Raw genomic sequence first — 14,067 nt, forward strand, 5'->3', positions numbered from 1 at the left:
GCCCCAGGATGCAGGCGGACGGTGTTTTTCCACATCTTTATTATAAAAACTCTTTTTTTTTTTTTTTTCCTCTCTCTCTCTTTTTTTTTTTTCTCTCCATTCTCACGTCTCCGCTCATTAAAATCTCACTCACACCCAGGCCCTGCCCCGTGGCGCCCCGCCAGCATCATCCCCCCGGAGCGCAGCGGCTGCAGACCAATATTTACAGATGCCACCAGGGCTGGGGGAAACGGGCGACGACGGCACCCCGGCGCTGGGGACACGGGCAGCAAGGCGACAGCACGCAGAGGGGGACCCTGCTGCCCTCTCCTTGCCCACCCCCTGCCCGGGGGTGCCCCCACCCAGCGCAGGGGGGGGACGGAGGGGCAGGGGACCCATAGCACAGTATTTACAGGGGTCCCCTAGGCAAGCACGCACGCACTCACTCTCACGGGCACATCAAGGACTTGGCACCCACAGGACGGGCACAAAAGGGGCCAGGGCAAAGGCTAGGGGTGAAGGGAAGGGGCAGGTCTTGACCTGCGTGGAGGGGAGGGGGGGCAGCCGCCCGCCCTGTTTGGCACAGATGGCGGTGGTGAAGCAGGCACCAGGCTGGGGGCAGAGCAGCAGGCGGGGAGAAGGGCATGGGGCTACCTTCATCTCAGCTGGACAGGTCGCAGAGGACCGGGGGGACGCCGGGGAATGAGCCACGTGGCCAGCACCAGCTCCCTGCTGGCGGCTGAGCCCCCTCCACGCCTGCCCCCGGGGGTGCCTGGGCACAGGGCTGGATGTGGCACGGGGCATCCCCGCAGTGCCTGGCCCAGGGATGCCGAGGAGCGGGGGCACGTGGGAACCCAACCCAATAAATTAGAGGTGGGGTGGGAGGTGGGGAGGAGGGCGCGCGGTCAGAACCCGTTGGCGGAGCGCTGGATGAACGGCACTTTGCTGAGCTCCACCACGGGCGAGCGGGGCTTGCTCTGCATGCGTGGCACTCGCTGCAGCAGCTGCTGGGCCTGGCGCTGGGCGTCCCGCAGCTCCTTCCGCCACTGCACCAGCTCAGGGTCGCTCTGCGGGGCAGGGCACAGGTCAGAGCAGGGCTCCCTGTGGCACCAGGGCTCAGGGCTTGCCAGCACCAGGCAACATGTAGTCAGTGCCCAGCCAAAGTGACTAGCACTCCCCCAGGGGATGGCTAGCGAGGGGCGGGAGGTGGCCAGCACCCAGTGGGCTGGCCCAGGGCACACTCACGTCACACTGCAGCACGAACTGCTTGCCGCCGCGGATGCGGAGCAGGATGCACTTGCGCTCCTTCACCTGCGTCTCCTCCACCGAGTCGATCTCATCCATGGTGAGCAGAGACTGCTGGGGGGACAGGTTCAGCCCGGCCCCCAGTCCCTACACCCACGCCGAGCCCCCCACGTCCCCGTGCGCCCTCTACCCCTCACAGTGCCGTGCCTGTTGGTGCACATCCCGCTGCCTTGAGCCCCCGCTGATGCCCACCAGCTGCACCCTGCACAGCTCGCCCTGCTCCCCCCCTGCCCCTGCCCGCCTTACCGGCGACTCGCCCTCCCCACGCCACTCCAGGCGGTTGGGAAAGAGGTAGAAGTAGCGGCGCTGCCACTGCGTCAAGAAGGGGTTGCCCAGCTTGGACATGTACCCGTGCATGATGCAGTCCTTGCCCATGGCATAGTCTGTCTCCGCAGCACCAGGGGAGAGAGTGTCAGCGCTGGGACCCCCCGGGCACAGCCAGACGCAGCGGGGGACCCAGAGAACACCCGGCCCCACTCACCCTCCTCATGGCCCAGCTGCTTGTTCTTGGCTTTCTTGCGAGCCTCCAGCTTGTCCGTGTCAGCGTTGACGGCGTCAAAGACCGTCTCTGTCACCTCCTGCTGCCACCGCTCTGAGATGGTGAGCGGGAAGTTGCGGTACAGCTCCTGGTCGCTCTCTAGCAGCTGGCAGGGAGGCACAGGGTCAGCGCCAGGCGCCCACCCCAGCCCCCCGCCTCCCTGCACGTGGGCAGCAGCCCAGCCCCGCCGCCCCAGTACCTTGATACCCTTTGTGTCCTCCTCATCAAAGGAGCCGATGTCGAAGGCGTCAGCTGCGTTCACCTCGCCCCGGGGTGGGATCAGGGGCGGTGGGTACTGCAGGTGGGAGAGGGGGTGTCCAGGGGGTGCCTCCTGCGCCCCCGCACCCCCGCCCCTGTGCCGTGCCCCTCACCTTCTGCAGGAAAACCATCTGCCAGTCCAGACCCTTGAAGAAGGGCTCCTCCTTCACCTCCTGAGCCCTGAGGAGCAAGGGAGGGGTGAGCGCTGTGGTTCCCCCGGGGGCTGCGGTGTGGCTGCAGTGGGCCCCTTCTTCCCCCTGCCCACCGGGACTCACCCACGCCCCATGCAGCCCAGCCGCCGGTTGACGTCCCGCTGCAGCAACCCTTCGAGCAGGGAACGCAGCTCAGGGGAGAAGGAGTCGGGCAGCTCGATGGCCTGCGGGCGAGGGCACGGCTGCTCACACCTGCACAAGCGTGTGAGGGCACGCACGCACCGTGGCATGCATTTGATGACACGAAGAGTCAGGCACGCGTGTGCACGGGGACCTACGCACACCTGAGATGTTCTGGCACGCAGAGGCACACGCACTGACGTGTGCGCATGGTTACAGGTGCCCATGCACATACACCCATGTGGAAACACACACAGCACGCGTGTGCACGCACACAGGTGTCACTCTGCACGCACACACACGCATGGAGGTGGCACCAACACACGCTCTGAGGGCTGCTCACCCCCCAGGGACCCTCTGTCCTCACCTCCCTCCATGCTGAGCCCGATGCCCAGCGCCCCACACTCACCATGGTGAGGGTCATGCGATCGATCTCGTGCTTGTCCTTCGTCTTGTGCTGCCTGAAGGGGCTGTGCCTGTGGTCGTGGGGAGTGGGGCTCAGTGGTGCCCCTGTATCACCCCTCCTGCCCCCCCTGCCCATGCACTCACCCCCGGAGCAGCTTGAAGAGCATGCAGCCTAGCGAGAACCAGTCGGCGCTGCTGTCGTAGGCCACTCCTTTCTGCAGCACCTCGGGGGCCATGTAGCCGTGGGTGCCCCTGGAGGCACAGAGCAGGGTCAGGGGCAGTGCCAGCAGGTGGGGGAGGGGGGGCGGGGGGGCGCGGGCACACTCACACACTGGCGTGGGGCTTCTTCTTGGAGAAGTCGCAGGCCAGGCCCAGGTCTGAGATGCGGACGTGCCCAAACTCGTCCAGGAGGATGTTTGCTGGCTGCCGGGACACAGCGCTGCCCCTGAGCCCGAGCCCTGCCCGCAGGCACGGGTGGCAACCGAGCCGGGCTGCCCACGCGTGTCAGGCTGGGGCACTCCACGGGATACGGGGTGCCCACAGGCCCTAGGCACCTGCAGGACCTGCAAGCACCCGCTGAGGTCCCCAGGGTGCCCACAGGGTTTTTTCAAGGGTGCCCACGGTGCCCGGGGGCTTCCTGCTGGGTTGGGAGTGTCCATGGGACCTGGGGCTGCCCATGGGGTCCAAGGGCTGCTGCAGGGTCAGGGGTCTCTACGGGGCCTGGGGACATCAGAGGGGCCTCCTGATGCCTGCGGGGTCCATGTGTGCCCATAGGGACGGTCACCTTGAGGTCACGGTACACCACAAAGCGGCTGTGCATGTGCTCCAGGCCCAGGATGATCTCGGCTGCATAGAACCGCATCTCCGCCTCCGAGAAGACGCCGTGCTGCGAGAGGTGATAATGCAGGTCCCCCCCTGCAGCAAGGGGGACCAGTGGTCACTCCAGCACTGCCCTCTGCTCCCCCAGGGACGCCCAAACAGGCAGGGGCTCAAGGGAGTCCCAGCCCTGGGGACAGGGAGCAGCCACGGGCCTCTCACCGTTCATGAGGTCGAGGATGAAGCTGAGCTTGTCAGGCGTGTGGAAGGCGTACGACATGCACACGATGAACGGGCAGTCCTGGCACGAGAGACGGGGTCAGGCAGCGCTGGCGGTGCCCAGGAGCACCCCATCCGTGGCCAGCGTGCCAGCCCGCTCCCACGCCCGAGTGCCCTCACCCCAGTGCTGACAAGGGACAACATGATGCGCTCGTTGAGGGCCAGGGTCTCGCCCTGCTTCATCTTGATGCGCTTCTTGTCCAAGCACTTCATGGCGTACCTGGGGGACAAAGGGTCCCTGCAGGGTCCCCTGCTGCTGCTCGTGGCGCCTCGTCCCCAATGCCGCGTCCCTGTGCCGCCAGCACCCGCAGCCACGTCACCGCACCCAGCTCCCGCCCACGGCCCCCCTGACGTCCCCGTGTCTCCAGGAGAGCCGCAGCCATGGTGACACTGCTGCAACCCCTAACACCTATCGTCACGGCAACGCCACCGCATCCCCCACCCCTGTGGGACCACGGCCACCCCCTGCCCCCCGTTACATTTTGCCCGTGTCCGCTTTCCGGCAGCCGTACACCTCCCCGAAGCCGCCACGGCCGATGATGCGGTGAACGCTGAAGTCGTTCATGGTGAGCTGGAGCGGGCAAGAAAGAGGCCAGGGTCACCCCTGAGCACCTGCACGGCACGTCCCGGGGGGGCTGTCCCGCACGCTGCCTCAGTTTCCCCGGGGAAGGAACGTGAACACCCTCAAGGTGAGTGCAGGAGCACCGCCAGCACCCGCGGGAGCTGCCCAGGGGATGCGAGGGTGCCCCTGCCCTGTGTGGTGCCCCTCCGAGCGCCACGGCAGCAGCCTCCTCCCCGGCACCCACGTCCCCTCTCCAGCAGCACAGGGATCCCTGCTCACATGGATGTTCAGCTCCACGTTCTTCCACTGGCAGAACCGCGTGAACTTGTCGCTGCAATGAAGCACAGAGAGGGCCAGAGTGAGGGACCCCTGCGGAGACCCCCCCGAGACCTGTCATGGAGCTGCAGGACCCCTGGGAGTCGTCTGGAGAAAGGTGGAACCCCCGTCTGGTGACACAGACCTCAGGCCAGACCTGGAGGTGACGAGCCCTGAGTCCCTGCCCTGGGGACCAACACCCCTAGAGCTCCTCACTAAGAAGGGGGCCCTGACCCGCCCCAAGGCTGGGAAACCCTTGTCCCCATTGGGCTGGGACACCCTGGTCGCCGAGGGGCTGTGCGCCCGCCTCACCTCTCGATGAATTTCTGGAAGATGCCCCCACGCAGGTTCTGGCAGATCTCCTCAATGTAGGGCTGGGGGACACAGGAGTCAGTGCTGCGTCCCCAGTGCCACGCGTGCCCCTCGGTCCCATCGTTACCTGGGGTATCTCCTTCCCCGCCCCCTGATTTCTCACATCCCCGCTGCCACCCAGGGTCACCCGTGTCATCACTGCCAGCCCCTGCAGTCCCCACTGTTACCCTCGGTCACCTCTATACCTGGTGTCTCCACCACCACCCTCTGAGGAGTCAGTTAATTAACCCTTGTTAATTCCAGCCCCAAGTGACCCAACAGAACCCCACAGGAACCCCCCCGCTCACCACCTCCCACCAGCATCCCTCAGGGTCCTCGCACCTTCTGGGGTTCCCACAGCCCCCTGTCACCACCATAAGGATTAACCCGAGGTGGCAGTGCCCCCCCCCTCCGTCCCCAGCGCTGCCCACCTGGAAGAGGTCTGGGGGCACCTGCTTCTTGCTCAGGCGGCTCTGGACGTGTTCCGTGGCACTCTTGGAGAAGGGCTGTGCGGCGAGACGAGACCGGGTCACCCCAGGAAGACGGGCTGGGGGCACAGGGCCCACGCAGGGCTGTGTAAACGAGGGTGTAATTCCCCACAGCACGGCACTCACGTGGGAGCAGGCCAGCAGCTCCTTCATGATGTAATGGTCAAAGATGTGGCGGCTCCGGGAGGCTCGCTCCTCCTCCGAGTCCAGCTTTTCGTACTTCTTGATCTGGTGAGGGCACAGCTCCCATGGCACAGAGCTCCCCACGGGGCTCGGCCCCACGCAGGGCACACGCAGCCCACGGCGGGGAGTCCCCGGGGTCCAGCACCCTGGGGAACGCGACCCCAGCCCCACCGGGTGCCACGTCCCGCTGGCTGGCACCCGTGGCTACCAGGTGCCGGGGGCCCAGGGCACCGTCTCCCCTGGGTGCCCCGGGCACACCGTGTATCGGTGGGGTCCGCAGGCACCGAGTGGCGCTCCCGGCCCCCTCCTGCCCATGGGATCGCACCTCCTCGTAAAACTCCATCAGGGGCTTGGCCTCCTCTGCCTGGTTGAGGGCAAAATCCCGGAACAGCAGGTACCCTGGGGAGGGGCAGAGCCACGGCGTGAGGGGCTCCTGCCCCACTCCACACCCCCCCAGACCAAGGGACGGGGGTTTGGCAGGGTGAGGGGCTCGGGGGGCAGCGGGGGGGGGTTGGCGTGGGCGGAGGGCGCGGGGCGGATGCGAGGAAACCACCAGCGCTGCCGGGAGGAAGCCAGAGGCGCTTCCTGCCCCGCTGGGCAACGGGCTGGGGAAGTGACAGGGAGGGGAAGTACCGGGGGGGGGGGACACAGCCCCGGGGGGAGGGATAGGGGCTGGGGGGGGAGCCCCCCGGTACCCCCCGGTGCCCCCCGGTGCCCCCACTCACCGATCCTCTGCGCGAAGATCTTGTCGAAGGCCAGCTCGCCGCGGTCCTGCAGGTATTTCTGCATCACGCTGCGGATGCTGCCGGACAGCGCCGGGCTCAGCGCCGGGCTCGGCACCCCCCGGAGCCCCCCCCCCCGGTGCCTCCCCCCTCTCCCCGCCCCCCGGCGGTACCGGACCCGGGCCCGGGGCGGCGGCGCTCACCTGGGCTCCGGCAGCAGGATGCGCTTGCTGGCGCGGGCGGCGGGCGCGGCGCGGCTCTTCTCCATGGCCATCAGGTAGCTCACGTCGGCCAGCACCGCCTCCAGGTCCGCCATCTTGCGCGGGGGCCGCCCGCCGCGGCCGGCACCGGCACGACCCGGAACCGGAACCGGAACCGGAACCGAATCGCCCCGCCCCGCCCCGTCCCGGTGCCGGCCCCGCCCCCGCCCCCGCCCCCGCCCGGGTCAGGCCGGGCCTGGCGGCGCCTCGGCGGGGCGAAGGGCACGGGCTCGGCCCCGCCACCCCGAGCCGGAGCGGGGCGGGCCCGGTGGCGGTGGCGGTGTCGGGGCCCGGCCCCTTCCGCCCGCCCCACCCCCGGGGCGCCTCGGGCCTGGGGGGGGCGCCTGGGCGCAGCCGGGCCCCGCGGGAGCCGCCCGGTGTCAGCCCCGGCCCGGCCGCCAACGGAGAAACGAGGGGCAGAGCCGAGACGCCGTTTTGTTTTTTTTCTTTCTTTTTTTTTTTTTTTTTTAACTTTTTATTCCAAAAAATTCCGCCCCCGAGAAACAAAAGCATCGCCCATAGAGGCCGGCGGCTGCCTTCCGCCCCCCCCCGCCACCGTCGCTCCCCTACCTGCCGCAATACGCCAAGACCCTCTCCAAAACGGAGACCAAAGAACGCTTATAAAGGAAAAAAACAACCAAACAAACCAAAAACAAACAAAAAATAAAGCCAAAATAGAAAGAAAACGACAAGAAAAATAAAAGGCCAGCTGGCTCCCCCCCCCCCCCCAGCCCGGCCCCCCCAGCCCGAACCGTGCCAACGGAGAGAGCGCGAGACCGGGTTTGCTTTTACCCTTAATGCTTACATTTAATTTTAAAGCACAAACATCAGAGATGGACTCTAAATCGCCAACAAAAAATATATATTTACAATATTTCTCCGGGGGTGGGGGGGAGGGGGGAAGAGGGAGGGGACTGAAACAGAACAAAAACACAACCAAATCCTTAAACAATAGTGACTTTTCTTGCAGGACTTGTCTTTAGGGAGCAGTCTGGGTTGGTTTTAAATCACTAAGTGATTTTATATATATAATTCTCTCTTTTTCTTCCTTGTGGATTCTCGCCCGCCAGGGGGGCCGGGGTGAGGGCTGGAGTCCCTGCAGCCGGGGCTCCCCGCGCCGCCCCCAGCTCCTTGTCAGCTCGGCCCCACCTCTCTCCCTCCTCACGGCAAAACTCAAAAAACCCAATCCAAAGGAAAAAAGAAAAACTTTGATTCTTCCGCTGTCTTTTCACGGGAGCCACCGCCAAGGAGAGCGTCGGGGGAGAGGTCCCCGCCGGGTGCCGGCTCCCCCCGTCCTCCTCTCGCCCGGGCCGCTTTCTGCTCGAAGCCCCCCCCCCGTCCCCTGGCAGCCACCGCCGTGTCCCCCTCCAGCCGCCGGCCAGGGAGCGGGGCCGGGGCCCAGCCGTGGCTGCTTCTCCTCCCTTATTGCTTCTGCCCCATCCCTACCCCTCGGCGCTCCTCAGGGCTGGGGAGCGGAGGCACACGGGGGCTGCCTTGTGCCGGCCGCGCACGCCGCAAGGGGGGAGGCAGCCAGGCACCGGGGAGATGGGGAACGTCCAGGCACAGGCAGGGCAGGGAGGGAAAGAAAATAGTGACCCAAAAGAAGATTCCAACCTTTTTTTTTTTTTTTTTTTTCCACCTCTTGCTTTTTTTTTTTTTTTTTGGATTTTTTTTTCTTTTTTTTTTTTTCGTGGTGTTTTTTTTTCTTTTTTTTTTTCTTTTTTTTTTTTTTTTTTTTTTAAAGTGCAAAAAGCTCTCTGCTGCCCGAGAGAGAGGTTCTTTGGACCAACCATTCATTGCAAAGGAAAAACGGCAGCTAAAATGGGGTGGGGGAAAGGAGAGGACAATGCAACGGGGCGTTTGTGCCAGTTCAGTCCCAGGCTGAAATGCCCTGGGCAGACAGAGCAGCTGTCGCCCCTCTGGCTGGTGCGGCCCCAGAGTGCTTCGTGAGTCTGGGCCACGCGCAGGGAGCTGGGGAGGAAGAGGAGGCAGCTCCTGTCCCCCCCAATGTGCTCACTCACCCTCAGCTGCTGCTCTGGGTCCTCCCTGAGCTCTGATGTACCTGTTGTTTCTCCCCTGCTCCCAGCCAGTGCCCGGCCCCAGCGCGGGGCTGCCTCGGGACACGCGGTGCTCCAAAAAAGCTGCCACCGCCCCAGCGTGGAAGCGCTGTCCCCGGCCTCACCCCCTGGGGCAGGGGGAGAACGGCCCGTAGAGCCTCTGCTTCCAGCCCCGTGGCTGGAGAAGCTGCCAGCCCCTGGCTGCAGAGCTCCTGCCCTTGACACCAAAAGAGCCACCCGGACGCACAAGAGTGGGGGGAGAAGGAGGGGAACTCGATCACAGCCCCCGCAGTCAGACAAGGAAAACCGTAATTAGTGGGGCTGAGAGAGCAGGGCGAGCAACGAGCTGGTGGTGGCACAGACAGGGAGGGTTTGTTCCAGCTCCGCTCCCTCTTCCTTGGAGAGACCTTGACCCTCGAGCTTTGTGCTACCAGGGAAGTGACAAGTGTTTCAAGGCAAGGAGATGGCAGGGAGGAGGGGAAAAGCAGGGGGAAGAGGGGGCCCCGTTTCTCTGCACAGAGATCTCTGTGACAACCTCCACCTTAAGAGCGGCCAGCCTCCACGCCGAGGCTCCCTGCCATTTGCCCGTTCCTCCTCTGGTACTGGCCAGCCTGGCGGGACATCTTCATCGGTGGAAGTCCCAGGGGGAGAAGGAGGAAGGACGGTGGAGCGAGGCCAGCAGCGGCCCTGCCTGCCAAGTCAGGTGGGAGGCAACAGCAGGACACAGAGGGCAAGGTGGGGATGTGGAGGAGCGGCTCTCCAAGAGGGGTGGGTTGGGCTCTTATCCTTCTCCTCAGTCTGCCTGGGGGAGGGTCTCTAGCTGATTTTTTGGATCAGCTTCTCATCGGACAGGCAGTAGAGGCTGTTGATGGACAGGTCCGAGATGAAGTGCTCACAGGCTTTGCGGGTGATCTGTTTGCAACCTCGCAGGTCAATTAGGGTGACGTTGGAGATGCGGCGCAGGTACAGCAAGGCCTGATCCGTCAGCTTATTGCAGCCTGTGGGGGAGAGGAGAGGAAAGCTGAGCTGCGATGCCTCCGTGAACCCGGCCCTGAGCTCCCACGTCAGGTTGGGGAGGAAGAAGCCACTTTGCGATGCCGAGCCCAGGCAGCCAGGCTGCCCCCAGCCCCGTGTACCCACCTGCCATGTTGAGCTCGGTGAGGGAGTTGCGCGTGGAAGAACCCACGGCCGTGAGGAGGTTGGCCGACTGGTCTGTAAGGTGGTTGCAGTGGCTGAGGTCGAGGCGGGAGAGCAGGGGCATGTGGCGGATGATCAGCCGCAGCGTGGCGTCGGTGATGTCCAGGCCGGCGAGCCGGAAGTCGATCATGTTGCGGAGTTTGCTGCGATTGTCCTGACCTGCAAAGGGAGGGGAGAAGCTGAGCACGGACGCGCAGAGCTCTGCCCTGCTGGGCTGGGACGCTCCAGATCCAGCACTGCCTCCCTGCCCCGTGCCCGAGCGCGTCACCCTTCTCCGGCTCGCTCGCCCCTGCCCCGCGGCAGCAGCTTACTGGGTTTGTCTGTTGGAGGCGTGAGCAAGTCCCGGATCTGAGGGTCCTTGATTCCTACTGCCCACCGAAGATCGAGGGTCCTGAGAAGGGGGCAGCTGGAGGTACTGAGAGCACAGACTGCAGACCAGGAACAGCCCGCCAAGATGAGGTCTTTCAAGCCTGCCGGGAGAGGCAACAAGTCAGCCGGGCTCTGCCCGCTCTGAGGTATCTCAAGCCACCGCCCTTTCTCCAGGCGCAGGAGGAAGCGGCTCCCTCCCTGCCTGGGGTGGGACGTGGAGCCACGCTCCATGCAGGAGCAGTTTGAACAGCCACAGGAAACCACATCCCTATCGGCTGCTCCCCAGGCGACAGGATCCAGACACGCAGGGGTTCTCCCAGCGGCGGGTGCCAGGGTTGCAGAGCCCACCTCTCAGCGTGGTCTGGCTGTTGGGAAGCCTCAGCGCCGGCTGGCAGCAGGGGCGAGGGACCCCTCGTTGGCCCACACTCACCTGGCAGCCTGTTGACAAGCCACGTGAGCTGTTTTTTGGAGATATTGGTCCAGCTGAGGTCAAGGCTGACTGGCTGTCTTTTGATGATGCCGCTCAGTGCCTGGGGGGTGATGGACTTGCACCTGCTCAAATCTATCTTTGTCCACAATCTCTTGTCACAGCACCTGGGGACGAGCACAAGGTTGGGAGTTGAGCGCTGTGGTGGGAGAGGCCATAAATCCGGGAGGACCCCGGCCCTGGCACAGCCCTGGCTGCAGCACAAAGCCGTTCTTCCCAATTTGTCAGGGCTCCCCAGACGGGTGGGGATGTGTGGCCACCCAGGGATGCCCGGAACAGCCCCAGCAGCATTTTGCTGCCACGTAACAAGACTCCATATGGCAGCTGCCAGCCTGCTTGCTCCCCCCGGGGTGCTCCCCTGCTGGGGCAAATATCTTCAGCCTCCCTGCTCCCAGCAGGCAAAATGCTCAGCCTGGTCCCACCCCATGGCCTTGGCAATGCTCTCTGCTTCACCAAGAGCCACAAGAGAGCTTGGATGTGGCACAAACTATTCCCCTCTCCCAGGAGCCTGAGGACCCAGTGCATTCCCTGCCTCTAGAGCTGCCACACCGGCGGCAGGGGAGGGGACGCCCTCCTCCAGCTGCCAGGGCACACCATGCCCGCTGATCAAAGCGGGACAGCCCCTTCCCACCGAGCCATTCCCACTCTCAGCAGTTAGAAGCCTCCCGGTTCCCCATCCCCATCTGTTCCCAAGCCCTCCATCCACAGCTGTCCCACTGCCAGCATTGTCTTCAGGCCTGCGCCCCCCGAGGCGCTTCCAGGCAGCAAACCCATCTCTGCCTCAGCCTGCGCTGTGGGGCCGGGAAGGGCAAGGAGCACGCAGGGCGGTGGGAGAGGAGAGGGCATTAACACCTCGCCAGGACACCGTGGGGGACACAGGGGACACCCTGCGGCCATCTTCTGACGGATGGGACAGGAGGAAGGCGCTAGAGGGGGGCAGCCAAGACCAACGCACACGTGGAAGGGGCAGCAGGGCTGCCACAGGGCCCAAGGGTGATGCTGCCTGGCAAAAACCAGAGATGGGGAGGGGAGGGGAGGGGAGGGGAGGGAGGCACCAGCAGCGCAGGGAGCAGGATGCCACCGCGCTTCCTCTCTCCGGCTGCCTGTTAGGATCAGGACACGAGCGGTCCAGGCGGCGCTGCCCCTGCCCGTTGTGCCCCCACACTCACCACTTGTACCAGGTCTTGCACACCCGCATGCACTCGCAGAGCTCCCTGCGAGTGAGGTAGCGGAAGACGGACATCCAGACCTCGCGCTGCATCCAGCTCTCCTCGCCCTCCTGCGCCCGGCCCCCTCTGCCGTTGAGGCGGGCCACCCCCCCCTCCTCCGCGTTCTCGTCGTCTTCATCGTCCTCCTCCTCCTCTTCCTCGGCAGCCAGCTCGTCCTCCCCACCGCCCCGGGGGGGCATCCTGGCTGGCGCGTGGCGCATGACCACGCGGGGAGAGTGCTGCAGGTTGGCGGAGGAGGCCGTGATGGCTTGCAGCTTGGGGACAATAGAAGTGCCGTGGACGTCTTTGGTGGGGCGCTGGAGCGTCACGGTGAGGTAGGAGCCGTGCAGCTTGGCCTTCTCCACCTCCGACAGCTCCTTCTTGCCGCTGGGGTTGTTCTCCTTCTCCCGCACCATGGTTCGCTCGGTGGCCTGGAGCCGCAGCAGCTGCCGCCGCTTGAAGCGCTCGTCCCTGCTGGCGCTGTGGTGGTCGCTGGGGCCGGCCCCGGGGGACGAACGCGTCACCATGCCTCGTGGGGACGCCGGGTCGTGGATCAGCTGCAGCATGGGGGTGGGCGAGTTGGGTGGAGGGGTGAGGGGCTCCTCGCAGCTCCGCAGGGGCCGCAGCACCTTGGCTTGCGCCGTGTCATCGTCGCTCTCCTCTACCTTGCGCTTCTGCAGGGAAGCGGGACGGGTGGCAAGTTAGCAGGGGTGGGGCCACACTGCACCTGGGGAACACGCCTGCTCTCCTCTTCCACTCACACCAGCAACCAACATCTCCACCCCTTGCAGCAGCAGTGTCCTCCGAGGTTGGGGTGGCCTCCGCTCTGTGCCTAACAATCAATCCCCTACCTCCTGCAGCAGAGACTCCCCGGTCACAGCTCAGCACAAGACACTGGGACAAGAGGTGCTCATCGTGCCCACCTGAAGTGCCGGGGGACCCAGGAGCCACTCAGATGTGCACCCCCAGCACGCGCATCACCCAGAACGTGAAGGTGCTGCAGCCTCCCCCAGCCTGGCTTGCCTTGGCTGCACCGCTTCCATCTGCGGTGGTGGACACAGTCCTACGGGGGACGTGGTGACCGTAGGCTGGCCTCCTGGGCAGTGCTGGCAGGTGCCAGCGGGACTGCTGCCACTGCAGGCAGCCCACTCGCCGTCTGGCCGAAGGACCCAGCCAACCTCGCTGCTTCTGTGGGAACCTGGCCTTGGTGCGCTGATGAGCTCTCTAGGACCCGCAGACAGAGCAGGGGCTGTCAGCTTGCCCCACTGCAGGCCCCAGAGATGTGCTGCAGCAGTGTACCCACCCCTGCAGGTCACTACTGAATGGCCTTGCTGCTGCCCAGCTGGTATCCCCTGGTTGGGGCTGGTGCCTGCTAGCCTCCAGCCCACCCCACAAGCCTGCCTGTGCACCTCCGGAGCCACCGCTCTGCTCCCGAGGGCCCGAGTCCTGCCTACCCACGGCAGGATGCAGTGAGATGGACGATGCACGGCCTGACCTCCCCTACCCCGGCACTGCTCGCCTCCTACCTGGCCCTTCTCCGCGTCGTCACCCTGGTAGCATTTGGGACATTCCCAGCAGTTGGGGAGCTCGTCGTTGAGCAGTCCTTCTCCATCCATCTGCAAAGCAGAGCACAATCAGCAGCGCCCTTCCCCGCAGCCCAGCCCCGCTCAGCCCAGGCACACGTGCTACTCGCCTGCAAGCAGCCAGGGTGAACAATCTCGTTGCAGATGCAGCACTCCATGAGCTTCTTCTCGAAGTCCTGCGAGTCCTCATTCTGATCCACCTCCCCACAAAGTGCACACGTGACCGAGTGAGGCAGCCTGGGCTACAAAGGAAAGCAGGGGTGATACCAGGGCAAGGAAGGATAGCCTCCCCCCCTCCTCCTCCTCTACCTTTTCCTCCCTTCCCTCACCACCCAAACAATAGGGAAGGGGCCAACTTCTCCCCAGGAATCAA

General features: G+C 64.9%; 3 protein-coding genes across 6 annotated transcripts in view; 1 reads left to right on the forward strand and 2 right to left on the reverse strand.

Moving 5' to 3' along the window:
* Positions 1–22: 22 nt before the first annotated feature.
* On the reverse strand, positions 23–7,479 carry GRK2 (G protein-coupled receptor kinase 2). 3 transcript variants are annotated; one of them, XM_082761092.1, is made up of 21 exons: positions 6,737–7,479; positions 6,537–6,582; positions 6,137–6,210; positions 5,755–5,856; positions 5,572–5,646; positions 5,102–5,163; positions 4,754–4,805; positions 4,392–4,483; positions 4,033–4,132; positions 3,856–3,934; positions 3,602–3,732; positions 3,146–3,240; positions 2,962–3,069; positions 2,822–2,888; positions 2,356–2,456; positions 2,194–2,260; positions 2,022–2,117; positions 1,766–1,928; positions 1,531–1,667; positions 1,225–1,335; positions 23–1,046 (listed from the first exon to the last, which is right to left on the reverse strand). In XM_082761092.1, exons 1-21 carry the CDS (start codon positions 7,304–7,306, stop codon positions 885–887), a joined length of 2,490 nt encoding a protein of 829 aa, XP_082617218.1. In that variant the 5' UTR covers positions 7,307–7,479; the 3' UTR covers positions 23–884. The 3 variants fall into 3 exon arrangements, with proteins under 3 accessions (XP_082617218.1, XP_082617217.1, XP_082617219.1); XM_082761091.1 differs by having other exon boundaries at positions 1,225–1,338; XM_082761093.1 differs by having other exon boundaries at positions 1,225–1,338; positions 6,537–6,613; positions 6,737–6,995.
* LOC309878507 (L-lactate dehydrogenase A chain) overlaps positions 748–14,067 on the forward strand; it is a 246,290-nt gene continuing 232,970 nt past the window's right edge. Inside the window, exon 1 of the mRNA XM_082761094.1 lies at positions 748–751. The gene's annotated coding sequence lies outside the window, so the exon portion shown is untranslated. The remainder of the gene's footprint in view (positions 752–14,067) is intronic.
* The window catches only part of KDM2A (lysine demethylase 2A), a 39,534-nt gene continuing 33,041 nt past the window's right edge, over positions 7,575–14,067 (reverse strand). For both annotated transcript variants that reach the window (XM_082761089.1, XM_082761090.1), the window contains exons 16-22: positions 13,805–13,936; positions 13,638–13,727; positions 12,073–12,785; positions 10,847–11,010; positions 10,359–10,517; positions 9,991–10,206; positions 7,575–9,848 (exon numbers count right to left, since the gene is read on the reverse strand). In XM_082761089.1, the coding sequence (XP_082617215.1) occupies positions 9,667–9,848; positions 9,991–10,206; positions 10,359–10,517; positions 10,847–11,010; positions 12,073–12,785; positions 13,638–13,727; positions 13,805–13,936 (1,656 nt within the window). In that variant the 3' untranslated portion in view covers positions 7,575–9,666. The remainder of the gene's footprint in view (positions 9,849–9,990; positions 10,207–10,358; positions 10,518–10,846; positions 11,011–12,072; positions 12,786–13,637; positions 13,728–13,804; positions 13,937–14,067) is intronic.

Source organism: Aythya marila (genome assembly GCF_965140915.1).
Source record: "Aythya marila genome assembly, chromosome: 5".
Taxonomy (NCBI): Eukaryota; Metazoa; Chordata; class Aves; order Anseriformes; family Anatidae; genus Aythya; species Aythya marila.

Coding starts and splice junctions, on each gene's coding strand:
- GRK2 (XM_082761091.1), bottom strand. CDS start 7,306: ATGCTTTTGTTTCTCGGGGGCGGAATTTTTTGGAATAAAAAGTTAAAA. Junction 5,164..5,571: donor TGCCCCCAGACCTCTTCCAG/GTGGGCAGCGCT, acceptor TGTGTCCCCCAG/CCCTACATTGAGGAGATCTG. Junction 2,118..2,193: donor AGATGGTTTTCCTGCAGAAG/GTGAGGGGCACG, acceptor TCCCACCTGCAG/TACCCACCGCCCCTGATCCC.